The sequence below is a fragment of the Fusarium redolens genome, assembly GCF_020744475.1.
Source record: "Fusarium redolens strain MPI-CAGE-AT-0023 chromosome Unknown BKA55scaffold_15, whole genome shotgun sequence".
In the NCBI taxonomy this organism is placed as follows: Eukaryota; Fungi; Ascomycota; class Sordariomycetes; order Hypocreales; family Nectriaceae; genus Fusarium; species Fusarium redolens.
The window spans coordinates 811669-826335 of record NW_025763678.1 but is presented as its reverse complement, the minus strand read 5'-3'; the positions used below and the strand labels follow the sequence as shown (position 1 = coordinate 826335).

At 49.1% G+C, this 14667-nt stretch overlaps 7 protein-coding genes across 7 annotated transcripts; 2 read left to right on the top strand and 5 right to left on the bottom strand.

Moving 5' to 3' along the window:
• Positions 1 to 540: 540 nt before the first annotated feature.
• Positions 541 to 1052, bottom strand: BKA55DRAFT_520701 (Endoribonuclease L-PSP/chorismate mutase-like protein; the record flags this gene model as incomplete). Its single annotated transcript, XM_046188445.1, has 3 exons — positions 541 to 628; positions 681 to 838; positions 894 to 1052. The coding sequence occupies 3 exons, from the start codon at positions 1050 to 1052 to the stop codon at positions 541 to 543; spliced, it is 405 nt and encodes a 134-aa protein (XP_046045556.1).
• Positions 1053 to 1702: 650 nt separating this feature from the next.
• On the top strand, positions 1703 to 3175 carry BKA55DRAFT_578142 (acyl-CoA dehydrogenase/oxidase). Its single transcript, XM_046193670.1, has one exon. It carries the CDS (start codon positions 1838 to 1840, stop codon positions 3113 to 3115), a length of 1278 nt encoding a protein of 425 aa, XP_046045555.1. The 5' UTR covers positions 1703 to 1837; the 3' UTR covers positions 3116 to 3175.
• On the bottom strand, positions 3176 to 6040 carry BKA55DRAFT_578139 (uncharacterized protein). The gene is made up of 6 exons (XM_046193669.1): positions 5900 to 6040; positions 5402 to 5801; positions 5164 to 5307; positions 4205 to 5112; positions 3773 to 4154; positions 3176 to 3723 (listed from the first exon to the last, which is right to left on the bottom strand). Exons 1-6 carry the CDS (start codon positions 5909 to 5911, stop codon positions 3236 to 3238), a joined length of 2334 nt encoding a protein of 777 aa, XP_046045554.1. The 5' UTR covers positions 5912 to 6040; the 3' UTR covers positions 3176 to 3235.
• A 545-nt stretch (positions 6041 to 6585) lies between these two features.
• BKA55DRAFT_520333 (uncharacterized protein) lies at positions 6586 to 7595 on the top strand (the record flags this gene model as incomplete). Its single annotated transcript, XM_046188411.1, has 2 exons — positions 6586 to 7189; positions 7231 to 7595. 2 exons carry the CDS (start codon positions 6586 to 6588, stop codon positions 7593 to 7595), a joined length of 969 nt encoding a protein of 322 aa, XP_046045553.1.
• Positions 7582 to 9546, bottom strand: BKA55DRAFT_128217 (uncharacterized protein). The gene is made up of 4 exons (XM_046184815.1): positions 8787 to 9546; positions 8349 to 8735; positions 8119 to 8301; positions 7582 to 8070 (listed from the first exon to the last, which is right to left on the bottom strand). The coding sequence occupies exons 1-4, from the start codon at positions 9417 to 9419 to the stop codon at positions 7954 to 7956; spliced, it is 1320 nt and encodes a 439-aa protein (XP_046045552.1). The 5' UTR covers positions 9420 to 9546; the 3' UTR covers positions 7582 to 7953.
• Positions 9547 to 10430: 884 nt separating this feature from the next.
• Positions 10431 to 11683, bottom strand: BKA55DRAFT_694180 (uncharacterized protein; the record flags this gene model as incomplete). Its single annotated transcript, XM_046200010.1, has 3 exons — positions 10431 to 10798; positions 10850 to 11489; positions 11540 to 11683. 3 exons carry the CDS (start codon positions 11681 to 11683, stop codon positions 10431 to 10433), a joined length of 1152 nt encoding a protein of 383 aa, XP_046045551.1.
• A 1825-nt stretch (positions 11684 to 13508) lies between these two features.
• On the bottom strand, positions 13509 to 14526 carry BKA55DRAFT_543210 (nuclear pore complex assembly-domain-containing protein; the record flags this gene model as incomplete). Its single annotated transcript, XM_046190565.1, has 3 exons — positions 13509 to 14036; positions 14088 to 14323; positions 14373 to 14526. The coding sequence occupies 3 exons, from the start codon at positions 14524 to 14526 to the stop codon at positions 13509 to 13511; spliced, it is 918 nt and encodes a 305-aa protein (XP_046045550.1).
• Positions 14527 to 14667: the final 141 nt, after the last annotated feature.

The following is a 14667-nucleotide window of genomic DNA, read 5'->3' as shown; positions in this document are numbered from 1 at the left end:
ACATCTGGAAGAATTTTGGCACGTACGAATACACCATGATCTTAGTCAAGCGGAATAAGGCTGCAGCGCTTCTAGTGACCGATGCAAGTCATGTCCTAGCTGAGATCCTTTTGATTCATCTAAATTAGCAAGCTGACGAGCTCATAATAGGAAGAGTTTTGTGAACACGACGACATTGCATCTGCACCGTCAGACTTTTAATGTATTTTCTTTTCTTTCATTATTCGAGTACCACTAAACATGACTGTTTCCCTCTCTTGTATTTGGAGGCTCCATGTTTTGACTCAAAGGTATCCGCCCTCGCGGTCATGAACTTTCTTCATAGAATTCCTACAAGGAATTCTCCAAAACTGTCCTATTGATGATCATACACAAGTAGCTCTGCCACCTAAAATATTTACCTTGTAACCAGTTGAGAAGATTTGTTCAATGTGCTGTTCTTCACAAACCTGTCCGCTGTACTCAGAGACGACATTGTTTAGGCTCATGGCTTCTTCCAGCGTAGTTACTGATAAGAAAAGGATCTAGACCTTTTCTTCATCACAGCTTTGACTTGGGCTTGGTGACGACTCCAACACACTTGATCTCAATATTGGCGTTCATCGGAAGACTCTTGACAGCAACGCATCTACAGCAATCAGCATCCATATTCCAAAGTTGTCTCTTCTCAATTGACTTACGTTCTAGCAGGCTTGATATCACCCCAATATTCAGCATAAACCTCATTCATCTTGGCGTAATACTTCATATCAGACAAGTAGATGTTGACTTCAATCACATCATTGAGGCTCGAGCCAGCCTCGTCAAGAATGGCGCCGAGGTTGGAAATGATTTGGCGCTGAGAGGTCTCAATTAGTAATTGATTATAGGTTTTAGGAGAGGAATTGACGTACTGTGTGAGCCTCAATGTCGCCATCAATCATCTTGCCCGTCTTGGGGTCCATTGCGACGCCGCCGGATGTGAAAACGAAGCCATTGGCGATAATGGCCTGGTTCATCAGGTTTTGCGGCACGGCGGGGGCCTTCTTTGTAGAGACGGGTGTTCGTGTCATTTTGGGTGAATTGTCTTTTGTTGATTGTTGAATGGTGATGAGTGAGCGAAATGTCGAGATGAGGGCGATGGCGGGGTGTAGATCTGTCATCCGAAGACCATGGATATCCGACTAGAGCCGATAAGTCTTTCACAGCACTATAATCAACAAGCGAAATGCAGATGAGATGCTTCGAGGAATCATATGTTATTGAGCATTGCGCAGACTTGTCACAAGAATGTTATATACATTTTATAGAATAGCCTAGACGGCGTTGTGAGTGTAGCACTTACTTCCTAATCAGGCAGTTTTGGCACCTGGCCGAGATCGGACTCGCCATGAACTGCCTGACACCAGAGAACTCTTCCATTGATAAGACATGTGACATCAGTGTATTAAATTCAAAGCTGTGATGGAGAATCCTGGACCTCATGTAATGTAATAATGGTTAAATAAACAACACCGGTGATTTAGAGGCTTCTCGAGCGTGCTCATCTGTCTGTTGTGGGCTTCTGTCACAGTAACTGCAGCGCATGTTACAGCCACTACCTTAGCTAAGGCTATCCTAGATGATAAAAATACTTAGGTAGATTTAATGTAGACGTAGTGGGTTTTGGACTAGGTATTTTTGGCACCTTGCCTCGAGCTGCTCTCCGCATCTCATCATCATACAACAAAGGAGACTTCAAATCATCACGTTTCATCAAATGTACCGTCTCCCCCGAGACAATCAAATCAATTTATCAATTAGCTAAAGCACTGCAAAAACACTTAATCTCAAGACTCTGCGTAATCTGACCGCCAAAATGTCGCGATTAGCTTCACGACGCCTCATCCATCTCCGCCCAGCACAAAGACACGCCTTCTCAACAACACCTCCAAGACATCTCATGAGCCTAGCAGGCTTCTCAGACAACCAACTAACAGTCCGTGACGCCATCAGCAAGATATGCGCTGAATTTCCCAACACATACTGGCAATCCCACGATCAAGATGAACAAGACCCAAAGGAGTTCCACGCAGCTCTTGCAAAAGCTGGTTGGCTTGGTATTGCACTTCCAGAATCCCTGGGGGGCTCAGATTTGGGAATTTCAGAGGCCACGATGATGATGCAGACGATCGCCGAGTCAGGTGCCGGAATGGCTGGGGCGCAGAGCATTCATGCTAATGTCTACGCGACGCAACCTCTTGCCAAGTTTGGGTCGAGAGAGCAATTAGAGGATACTATCCCGAAGATTGTGTCGGGGGAGTATAGAGTGTGCTTTGGAGTTACTGAACCGAACGCTGGACTTGATACACTCCGTTTGGAAACGACAGCGAGACAGAACTCGGACGGATCATTCAGCGTTACGGGTCAGAAGATCTGGATAACTTGTGCACAAGTAGCGTCAAAAATGATCCTTCTTGCACGAACGACACCACTAGACAAAGTCAAGAAGCCAAGCGAAGGTCTCTCCCTCTTCTGCATCGATCTCGACCGAAATCACCCAGGTCTTGAAATGCGCCGAATCAAGAAAATGGGCGGTCGAGCTGTCGACGCAAATGAAGTGTTCTTCGACAACTACACCATCCCAGCTGCTTCCCTCATCGGCGAAAAAGACAAGGGGTTCAAAATGATTCTCCACGGAATGAACGCCGAGCGCTGCCTCCTAGCCGGTGAAGCCCTCGGTCTCGGCTACGCCGCCCTCTCAAAAGCAGCATCCTATGCACGAACTCGCGTTGTGTTTAAACGACAAATTGGGATGAATCAGGCGATTGCTCATCCGTTGGCAGATGCGTACATGAAGCTTGAAGCGGCGAAGCTAGCGACGTATCATGCGGCGAGGTTGTATGATGAGAGTGGAGAGGTGGGACAGGATGAGGTTGGGATTGCGGCGAATAGTGCAAAGTACATGGCTGCCGAAGCGGCGTTTACGGCGTGTGAGAGGGCGGTGTTGACACATGGGGGGATGGGGTATGCGGTTGAGTATGATGTTGAGAGGTGGTTTAGGGAGTGTCTTGTTCCGAGGATTGCGCCGGTTAGTAGGGAGATGATATTGAACTATATTAGTGAGAAGGTTCTTGAGTTGCCGAGGAGTTACTAATGGTAGTGGACTTGGTTCCCCGTTAGTCAAGGGGTGTAGGGAGACCAAGTGTCGTGAGGTTCAAGACTTTTACTTATTTCCAACATCTAAATACCCTCTATATTACACAAAATCACACGTTCACGCCTCAATTTTCGACTTAACCCACTTCTCCAAACCGCCCTTAGCAATGATCTCCTGCACATTAGCAGGCAACTCCCCAACCTTCTGCTCCCACTGCTTCCCATCCTTCTCCGTAACAACGACCTTGGACCTTCGAACATCCCAGACAAACTTCCACCCCGTACGGCGAGTAAGGGGCTTCTCGGTATCGTTCTTGTAAGTCTCGCGAAGACGCTCAACGAGACGGGGCACTTCGACGCCCATGAGAGCGTTGTTGATGCTGTTGCGGCTGAAGATGTTGCCGAAGCTGCCGGAGACAACGAGGGGGATCTTCTTGGCGAGGATGGCGGTGGCGGCTTGTTCACGCGAGGAGCCGCAGCCGAAGTTGAAACCGGTGACGAGAATGTCGCCGGGTTTGGCGATTTTGCCGAATTCGGTGTCGTAGTTCTCCATGCAGACTTCGGCCATTTTCTCTGGTGAGATGTTGTCCTCGTATGTGTACTTGCCTATCGAGTCGTTAGTTGAGTATTTAGTGATGAGAATGGCTTGACGTACCTGGATAGATGCCATCGGTGTTGATGTTATCGCTGTCGCAGAAGACAATCTCACCCTCGACCTTCTCAGGGAAACCGGGGAGGATCTCAGTCAGGGACTCCTCCTCGGACGCAGCAGGGCTAGCTTCCTTAGCGGCACCCTCTGACTTCTCGGCAGCGGCGATCAAAGCATCAGCCTCGTTGATGATCTTGTCGAGAGCATCCTCAATGGACAGAGCCTTGTCAGCAACAAAGTCACCGCTTCCCTCGCCAATGATGACCTTCTCAACACCCTCGGGTTTCTGGTACCAGCCAGGACCAGCGATCTTGCCTTGGAGAGCACTGGCAGCGACGATCTCAGGGCTGGAGAGGTATGCCTTAGCTGATGTGGAACCCATGCGGCCCTGGATCCATGTTAGCTTCAGGTCATAGTTCAATGGTCACGACAGCTTACCTTGAAGTTACGGTTACTGGCACTGATACCGACCTCACCAGGCTCAAGAAGACCAGTTCCCAAACCGATACATTGTCCACATCCTGACATCATGGGAATAGCGCCAGCTTCAACCAGGACCTGCCAGTCTCCAGCCTCCTCGGCAATCTGTTGTTCAGGGATGGACGCCGCAGAGATGTAGAACTCGACACCTGGCGCAACCTTGGCAGGCTTACCCTCCTTAGCAGCCTCACGGAAGACACGAGCAGCAGCTGCGATATCAGAAGCTCGAGAGTTGGTGCAAGATACAAGGTAAGCCTTGTTCACGGGGATGTTCTCAGCCTCGAGCTTGTTCAGGGGAGTGGCGACCTTGACGGAGTTGGGTCCTGAGACGATTGGTGATAGAGTAGATAGGTTGAGGTAGAGCTCCTTGGCGTATGTGGCACCGGGGTCAGCAGACATTCTGTTGTGCTCGAGCTCGTCGATTCGCTTGTGGTTGATGCGGTCCTTTGAAGAGCCGTTGAACATGGCGTTGGTGGTAGCCTTGCCGCGGTACCATGAGATGAGCATGTCGTCAACAGGGAAAACACCTGCGAGGGCACCCCACTCTGTTGTCATGTTGCTGATGGTCAAGCGGTCATCGATGGGGAGACTCTCACCACCGGCAAACTCGACGGCGTGGTTCAATACTTGATCATCGCGGAAGAGGCCGCAAAGAGCGATAATGACATCCTTACCGGTAACGCCCGCGGGTAGGATGCCGGTGAAAGTGACCTTTGCAACGGGGGGGACCTGCCACCAGGTTTGTCCGGTAGCCCAGATGGAGGCTGCGTCTGTACGAACGACAGCCGTTCCTAGACAACCAATTCCACCGTACATGTTGCTATGGCTGTCACTCGCCACGGAAACTGTTTCTGGCCAGGCGTATCCTATCCGTGTGTTAGTAACCAGTTTCTCACGCCAAGTCAGTCCTTTCTTACCCTCCTCCACCATAATCTGGTGTCCGATTCCCCTGCCGGCAGGATAGTTCGTAATCCCATGCTTCTCGGCGAACTCATGAATTAAAGAGTACTTTCGGAGGTTATTCTCTGACTTATTCGACACATCATGATCTAATGTGAACACTTTTGGGGGGTTAGTGGGGCCATTACCACCGCAAGACGTACCCCATGGTAAGAGGTAGATATCATCTTCAGTCGAGGGGACGCAACCACTCACCAAGTTGGCGATTATCATGTATCTTAGAAGCACCAAGCGATGCGTATTTCGTAGCAATAGGCCAGGTATTGTCGTGACTCATGCAATGCTGCGGTTTAAGAGTAATATAGTCTCCAGCCTTGATCTTCTTGCCGGGAGCGAGGCCAACGGCGTATTTCTGGGCGATCTTCTCCACGAGAGTCTGGGGGTTCTCCACCAAAGGCGCTCGCTGGTACTGGAAAGCTGAAGGAGTCGGAGTAGGAGAATTCTCGAGTTGTGAGTGAAAAGCATATTGTCGTCGGGAACTCGGCGATGTGTAGGCGCGGCATTGTGTGGCGATGGCGAGGGATCGAGAGCGGGATGTCAAGGTTCGAGATTGGAGTCGCGCAACGGCGACAGCATTGAGAGCGACTGCTCTCCTCTTAAAAGCATTATCAGTATAGGTTCTAGAAGATTGAAGGGAGTGGCGGTCCCATGATGGGTAGTCATCGCAGCCAGGCTCAGAGAGGATATACTTACAAAGGCAACCATTGCGAAAGCTTAATCAGAAACCAAGAACAAATACCACACCAGAAAGTCAATTCTGGATCGAGACTGCGACAGTGTCGGGTGGATGGAAGGAGTGTGAGTTTTAGGTTGGGGATAGCTTCATGTTTCTTTTTTGCGAAGCCGGCCTCGGAGATGGGTCACAAAAAATTCCTGGGGAAATTTGAGCGGAATAATAATGGAGACGATGTGATTGGTCGGAGATTGAATCCCCTAGTACCCGGAAGTTGACCGCCTGCCGAAAGTGGAGCCGGAGCTTTACGACTTAACAAGAGACTTGAGATGTTGATGTTGACAACTGCTGGAGACAGAAGACAATTTGAGGACGAAATTTGTGTTTTATATTAATGAGAATCATATTAGTTGTTGTTCTACCACCTATTTTAGATTAATTCACGAAGGGAGCTCATGACTGAATCCTCCCTCTGGCTACTCCGTCACATGTCTGTATGAAGACTCCAAGCTTCACACTCCGGACAGTAACTGTTGGAAGAGCCAAGCGTTAATTGCAAATAGATGATCCCTGTTCAAATCTCGGGCAAAATGTCTTGACCTTTTACTGACATATCGGCAACTTGAGCAATTGGCCGATCAACAACTGTATATCTATTCACGGTTCCCCCTCCAAGCTTCACCCCGCATCACTTACACATGCCATCATGTCCCGCTTCAGCAATCTCAAAGCCACTGCCTCAGACGCGGCGTCTCACCTGCTAGAAACATTCTCCAGTAAATCCATCATTCGTCGTCAAATTTTCGATGCAAACCAACTCCAAAAACTAGCTCTCACGCTCAATCGCCCCACACTCAACGGCCAAGACGTATCTGAAGAACCGCCAATTCAAGGAACACCCATACCACCAGGTTATCATCTTGTATACTTCACACCAAATGGAACAGAAAAAGAACTTGGACCTGATGGAAGTGATACTACGTTTAATGCCTCGAAGCCATTTACACGGAGGATGTGGGCTGGAGGTAAGATGGCATGGGCTAGTGATGTGTCGCTTCGGGTAGGTGATCAGGTTGAAGAGAGGACGAGGTTGCTGAGCGCGGCGCCGAAGAAGAGTCGATCTGCGGGGGAGATGGTTCTTGTGGAGGTTGAGAAGGAGTTTTGGGGGCCGAAAGGTTTGGCATTGACGGATCGGAGGTCCTGGGTGTTTAGACCTGAGATTGATCCTAATGCTGTGAGAGAGCCAAGACTGCTTGATGATGGTGTTCGTGGGCCGTCATCGATTAGGGACCTGGATACTAAGAGTGAAGGTAAGTGTTGCGGAAGATGACCAACATATATTGGCTAAGAGAACTAGGTGTTCCCATAAGAGAACTCCGCTGGTCGCCAGTCGGCCTCTTCAGATTCTCAGCTCTGACGTTCAACGGACACATGATACACTACAACCAAGACTGGACTCGCAACGTCGAAGGTCATCCCGCTGGAGTTGTTCATGGCCCTCTCAACCTCATCAATCTGCTAGACTACTGGCGGGACATTCATGGGAATGGCGGAAGCCCAAGAGGAATCACATACAGAGCTATGTCACCTCTCTATGCTGGTCAGACGTATAACATACGGACCTCGGCTATACAGGAGGCTGAAGGCGGAAAGACTTGGGGTATTCTTGTTGAGAAGGATGGGACGGTTTGTATGAAGAGCGAGATTACGGCGTAGAGTATGGTCCGCACATTGCAGACACAACCGGATGTTGAAGCACGGCTCCGGGTTCAAAAAACAGATCTCTCCTTGTGGCCAGCTTATGCCATTTGGGCGGAAACTTTGCTTTTAACCTTAAGCGCTATGATGTACTCATAAGTTGGGAATGGCTTGGATCATAGACACAGTATTTATCTAGGTCTCCTCACGTCCTAAATCGCACGACAGAAACACATACATGCGACGTAGTAAATATCTGCATTACTCCAACTCTACAAAAGCGCCAGCCATGCAGAATAATGTCCATTCCTCCGTCTAAACCCAATCGCTCTAGCATACAAATGAACTCTCTACTCTACTCTAACACAACAACTTTTTAGACAAGCAGCATGCGCGAAGGATCCTCAATGTACTTCTTGACAGTGTTCAAGAAGGTGACAGCCTCTCTGCCGTCAATGAGACGGTGGTCGTAGGTCAAGCTGATGTACATCATCTGCCAACAATTAGCTTGGAACAATAGGTCAGAGAGGGGGAGACTTACGGGTCGGATGACGGCCTCGCCCTTGATGGCGACGACTTCTTGACGGATGCCGTTCATGTTGAACACAGCGGCCTGGGGGTAGTTGATAACGGGAGTTCCGAACATGGAGCCGAAGATACCGGGGTTGCTGATGGAGAAGCTTCCGCCCTCCATGTCCTCCATGGTAAGCTTTCCATCACGAGCCTACAACAGTCAGTATCATCTCTCCCTCCCAATTCTGGCAAACTTACCTTCTTAGCAGCACTAGCAACCTCCCTCTCCAACTCAACAATACTCAACTCATGCGTATTTCTCAAAACAGGCGTAACCAAGCCCTTAGGCGCCGAAACAGCAATACTAACATCGACATAATCGCGATACGTGATGATCTCCTTCTCTGTGTCGATCATAGCGTTGATCTGGGGAACTTTTTGCGCGGCGAGTGTAGTAGCTTTTGTGAAAGCGCCCATGTAACCCAGTCGAACGCCGTGCTCTTCAGCGACTTCTTCTTTGTACTTGGCGCGCCAGGCGATGATGTTCGTCATGTCGACTTCTTGGATGGTTGTTAGGGAGGCGCAGGTGTTTTGGGATTGCTTGAGACGGGCGGCGATGGTCTTGCGCATGCGTGTCATTTTCTCCTACATGATGGGTGAGTTTGGAATGGGATTGTTATGGTTAAGGGGACTTACGACTCGCTCGCCGCGAGAGGGACCGCTTGATGAGCCTTGGGCGGGAGGTGCAGGCTTTGACTCCTTAGGCGCAGGCTTCGACTCAGCAGGCTTTGAAGGCCTGGGGGCCTCAGCAGCAGGAGCAGATTGCTTCTCCTCAGCTTTGGGCTGCTCAGCAGGCTTTGACTCCTCCTTCTTAGGCTCCTCCTTAGGTTTTTGCTCCTCGCCCTCGCTCTTCTTAACAGAACCAGCATCCTCGCCCGTCACGATACGCGCAAGATCCTGTCCAACAACAACGGTATCGCCCTCCTCAGCAAAGTACTCAGCGATAGAACCAGGCTCGCTAGCATTGACGAGAACATCGATCTTGTCCGTCTCAATACTAGCAATCTCCTCGTCCTGCTCAACCGCCTCTCCAATCTTCTTGGGCAAGCTAGCCAACGTTCCTTCGGTGATGGACTCAGCCATTGGTGGTACAGAGACGATATACGAGCCATTGAAGATACTGGAGTTGCTGAACAGTCGGCGTTGGGGATCGCGCTGGCAGAGGATGGCGCTGTGTGTGAGGCTAGCGATGGGTTGGGCTCGGGAGATGGCGACGCGTGATAGGCCGGAAAGGCCTGTTGCGGCCTTCATGCGCATGAATGAAGCCATCGTGAGGGTTTGGGAGGAATTGAAGGTGGAAAGAATGGGTAATGATGGGATCGTGGGGAAAGAAAACAAGTTCTGAATTAAGCGGGCCGAGCTTTGAAGGTATCGCACGGACTTGTAGTGCCTTTGGAGATGGTTATACGGACAAATGGGGATGGATCAATATTTATGGGATAATATAGCTAGAATTATCATTTAGATGTTTAACTATTTTGCTAATTCATGTTGTGTTGTTGAGTCTCAGTTATTGAAGCCAAATGAACGTTTTGCAATACGTCACTTCAGGCGAGGTCCAATTCGACATCAGTAACTTACATAGTACAAGCACTCACCTTGAACTACAAAAGCTTCGAGGTGACTCGGTGAGTGGCCCCTCTCTCCGTAAACTTCCCTCCCGTGGGACAAACGGAAACACCCGGACGGCTACCGGACATTGAAAGCCGACACTGAAGTTCGAGATGATTAAATGACCCGGGTCTCAACCACTCAGTGGAGGATATTGACAACACAGAAGCCCAAATCCTTCCCTTCGGCTTAACAATTGCAACGCCGAAGGCTCACCGAAATAGTCTTGCGATTCATATAATTCCTCATTTTGGATGATGGGCTCCGTACTTTGCGGAGCAAGGTGAGTTAGCTGAGCAATAGCTGCGGCAATGTTCGGCATAACGACTTCACGTCACTTTATGCCTCAGGCATTAATATCTAAACTCGTGATATTTAACTCCCCAGTGCCCATGTTTTCAATGACCTGGGGCCTGGCTAATTCCGTGGAAGCGAATGCAACTGGGATGCTGAGAAGGTTGAGGCTGGCGGGCCGATACCGTCGTGCTGGTACAGAACCCAAATCCGACCGCACATTGAAGCGAGACAAGCATGACACAGCATACGACACAATGGACGTTTTGATTGACAATTAAGGTTCAGTTGGTATTTATCCAGTGGTATCTAAGGTAAAAGAGAACTCAGCCTCGCTCATATCATATCCAAAACGCCAAGGGTCGCCGCCCTGTTTCATGCACTATCATCACGCCGTTGTACAGAAACAGCCGTCTCTTCGTCAACACGGATCCCCGTCTCGCTGCTCTCATAGTCTTTCGCAGATGTATATTTTCTGAAAGGGCTTGATATCGTGGTTTGTGTACCATGTGGCCACTCGCCGATGTCGTATAGATCGGGTGGGTTGGTGTATAGTTCATGTGTTGAGCTACCACCGTCATTTTCGCGTGATCGGGTCTTGGATACGCTGGTGAGGCGGATGCCGTTGCTGAATGGTGCGCTGAAGGGGGCGCTGATTTGGGTTGATTGACCGCCGCTGTTGGAGGTGAGGAATGAGCCGGGGAGGATCTTGCGGGCGACTGGGCGAAGCATGGGGAGACAAGCTGTGAAAAGTTATTACAAGGTCAAAATGTCTGTGTTTAACGAGGACATACCAGCAATCACGGCAAAATTGCACTCGGCGATCGACCACGCATAATGCTGTGCCATTTGTAACGTCATCTCCTTCGAATCCGACTTGAACTTGAATGACTCAATGAGGACAAAAATGGAAGCCAAACAGGTCATTGCACCAAACGCAAATAATGCAATGACAGCAAACTTCTGACCCTTCGGCAGATGCAGTTTTCCAACTTCAATGGCGGGCAGAATAAGAATGGCGCAATCGATCAAAACGTGCGTCAAAACCGTCGAGAAGAAGAATGTCGATTCGCGGATATGGCATTTTGCGTCCCTCGTTGCTTGGTCTCCATCCCATAATGCCGTAAGCGGTAGACATTGCAAACACACCATGAAGAGTCGTAATAGGAACCATGCCACTGTGATGCATGAGAGGACTTGAATGGGAATTCGGATATCGGAGAATTGGAAGAGACGCCAGTAGAAAGCGAGAACGGCGAATTTCGAGAAGGCAATGGCGAAGGTGTAAGTGAAGCTCGTCGTCCACATATGTATCCAAGCCAGTCGGTTTTTATCGTGAAACGTAAAGTCGTCTGTAAGTCCAACTTCCATAGGCTTTCCGAGTCCATCCTTGATCCATATCATCCCATTTGTCAACAACGCCAATGAGCCCAACTTGAACCATGTTAGAACACATCATATCCACACCAGAGTGTATAACATACCCAGCCAACAACGGCGAAAGTATCATCAACTCCATATCCAGCTTTCGTGATCCTCCTCGCAATAAGTCGAGCAATAAGAGCCAAGGTCGCAAGAGGAAGTGTTATGGCGGCCGAAGCAATGATATTGGGGGTATCATCCTTCATGATGCATCGTCGGTAGTATTCTTAAGGTAACAAAATGGAGTCCCCCGCAAAAAACAACAGTTTGAGAAGCGGAAACCAGATCGTCCAAAACAAGAAGAGAGAAATGGGGAAGTATTAAAAGAGTCGATGGGGCAAACAAGCAGACCACCCGCTTGGTTAAGCCTTTTCCCCAGACAGATACCGACTCGAAAAAACCGGACCATGACCCAACGGTTAAGCTTGAATCCATTTTGTAAGGGGGGGCAGAGCATGAGAAAAACCGCACTATCAACGCCCCTAGCGCCCCCCACGGGGAGACGATGCTCGTGATGATATCGATGTTGGGTCTGGGGAGTTTGGGAACCGACCCATTTTTGAACTCCACTGAAACAGTGTGATTAGACAAAGTTAGGTGCTCAATAAGACGATCCCCATTTTGACTCTTGTTTTTGGAGAATTGATATGACGATCTCAGTGGCGAAAAACTCTTTACAACCGCGGCAATTGAATGATCACTGTGAGGCACTGTGACCCTGGTAAATAGCGCCTCCTGCTGACAATGAGCTGCCGCTTCTGGCGCTGTCATGGAACCAGAATGTCATGCATTGATCGCCTGTTGCCTCGTCTTCAGCTCGGCTCGCATGGGTTCGAAGAAGCTTCAAACAACCTACCTATTTGAGCGTAGTCAACTTGATGTCTCGCTCAACCAATGATGAGGTGAACCGTGACAAGATGATGGTGTGAGCTAACTTCAAGTGCGTGCCTGTATTTCAGTCCACATCAAGCATTTGATAACCATTCTGTAAAAAGAACAAGGACACGCATGTTTCGCTCTAGGGGTCTCGGTCCTTGCTGTAGCTTATCTCGAAATATGGATCTGTAAGCTTGAGATAAAGCCATGGAAGCTATTCGGACCTTTAACATCCAGGGCGCAGGGGTTTGTTAATAAAAACTGCATATTCCGAGGCTGCCGACCGGTTCATTGCTCAGTAGACAATGAGTTTGTAATCATTGAGAAAAAGTTTGTTGTAAAAAATTAAGCTTCGGTGGACCGTTGCAGAATTTGTAAACTCAAATGTCTCGGGGAACTTTTTCGGGATGACGGGTGCCGTTGAACTTTGGAAGGTGGGATCCCGATGCTCTATCTGCTCACCAACGTTGCAACTTTCTAGGTTGTTATTGATGATCAAACTATTGAAAGCCATATTCTGGAGACGGACAGGATGCTCCTTGGATCAGCTTGAGGTCAATGAGTTCCACTGAGCTTATCTAGTTCCACAGTCGAGACCCTGTGGAGGATCTGCTTGTTGTTCGTTCTCATTGGATATGCTCTTAAATCCGTTTCATCCCCGGTGGCGCCTCACTGTTCAGCCCCAGCTTTGGTACACCGCTGTGGACCTTGAAGGATGTTAGTAAATATTTGACGGCTTATTCTCCGAGACTTGGTACCTAGAGGACAGAAGCACATAAGGGAGATACGACTTTTTCTTGTGCAATTACACCGTCGATTTGATCGTATTGGATAGCCCTTTTACTGAGTCTTATTGGGACTTGAACTCAGGCGGGAATTGCATCATACTTGTTATCGATGTGAAGATAGCTTCAGGAAATAGCTCAGAGCTGTCTGTTTATCTCTTGAGTACCTTCATATTCTAGGCAAGATCATGCTATGATAGTGTCGGGGATACTATGGCCGTATTCTTATAGGAGTACAGCATTATCATCAGGCTTAGGCTGAACTTATCATTATACAAAGTCTCGAACGTTCTAAAATGACAAAATGACCAAGTAAACGCCTACGCTATGCACAACCATCGAGAAAGCCAATTCCCAGATCAACAGCTCTTTATTCTGCATGTCCATTAATTCCTCCCTTGATTCCTTCAAGAATTCCAGACCATTGACCACCGTGTCGGATCTTTGTCACATCGGAGAACTGATCGCAGGCAATCTTGCGCATGACAAGTGTATCCTTTGCCTTCTTATGCGTCTTTCCGTTGCCGTGAAGGAGGTACTCCTCGAACCATGCCTCCTCCGATTTGTCGAAAGGCAAAAAGGTGAGCTGACTGGCGCGCTCGGAAAGCTCGTCGTGTGGACTATCCAATACAGAGGCGATCAATTGACGGAAGAGCAACTCGCGAGTATGGGGAGGGTGCGTTCGGGAGTAGAAAAGCGCTTCTGAGATGTTGGTGCTCGCCATCGCATCGAACAGAAGCTCGAGTGCGGCCGAGGTCTTCAGAATGGGCTGCACAGCGTAAAAATACGACAAGGCAATGCTGTAATCGCGATCCTCGGCGGAGTGGACGAGCACGGTGATAATATCGTCGGCAAAGTCGGGAATAAGAGAGGGGTGCGAGATGTACTCGAGCGCTCGCTGTAAAATACTGTCAGCTTCTGCATCGGCGATCGCAAGCGCAAAACGTACCGAAAAGTCCTGGCGATCCAGATACCACAAGCCCTTCATGAAGATCTGATACTTTTTAGGCATACCAGACGCATCCACAAATGCGTCAGAGACGCTCTCGCGGCCTGCTGTTTGGTCGAAATCAAGAAGGATATAGTAGAAGATCGAGAACTTGTGATGCGTCGACATGTTGGCTTCGCAGATTTGCTGATGCAATTGCTTCAATGCATTGTCGGTCTTGGGAGGGTAGATCTTAGCTGCAAACACAAGTTAGCAAGGCGCAATCAATTCGTACGACACACCTACCCTTTGTTATGCCAACAGCCCGTAGGACTCGGTCAATGAAGAGAGCGCCATCAAATCTCTTGCGCGAGGCTTCAATGTCTCGCTGGGTCTCGCGATCGTAAGGGTTCGCAACGCCCTCGGCGAAAACGTCATGCAGGTTGGCGTAGTCAAACATTTTGGCGACCGGATGACTGAGCAATATCGTAACACAGGCCAATGTTTTGATCGCTCTTCAAGAGCTTCAAAGCTATCGCGAAACGGGCAATCAAAGGCTCCGTCGCGAGATCACGTGATAGGAGCGGCCCCGCGGCCTGTG

Coding starts and splice junctions, on each gene's coding strand:
- BKA55DRAFT_128217 (XM_046184815.1), bottom strand. CDS start 9,419: ATGGCTTCATTCATGCGCATGAAGGCCGCAACAGGCCTTTCCGGCCTA. Junction 8,736..8,786: donor CCTCTCGCGGCGAGCGAGTC/GTAAGTCCCCTT, acceptor CCCATCATGTAG/GAGAAAATGACACGCATGCG. Junction 8,302..8,348: donor TTGCTAGTGCTGCTAAGAAG/GTAAGTTTGCCA, acceptor TGACTGTTGTAG/GCTCGTGATGGAAAGCTTAC.
- BKA55DRAFT_578142 (XM_046193670.1), top strand. CDS start 1,838: ATGTCGCGATTAGCTTCACGACGCCTCATCCATCTCCGCCCAGCACAA.
- BKA55DRAFT_578139 (XM_046193669.1), bottom strand. Junction 4,155..4,204: donor CCAGTAACCGTAACTTCAAG/GTAAGCTGTCGT, acceptor ACATGGATCCAG/GGCCGCATGGGTTCCACATC. Junction 3,724..3,772: donor CACCGATGGCATCTATCCAG/GTACGTCAAGCC, acceptor ACGACTCGATAG/GCAAGTACACATACGAGGAC.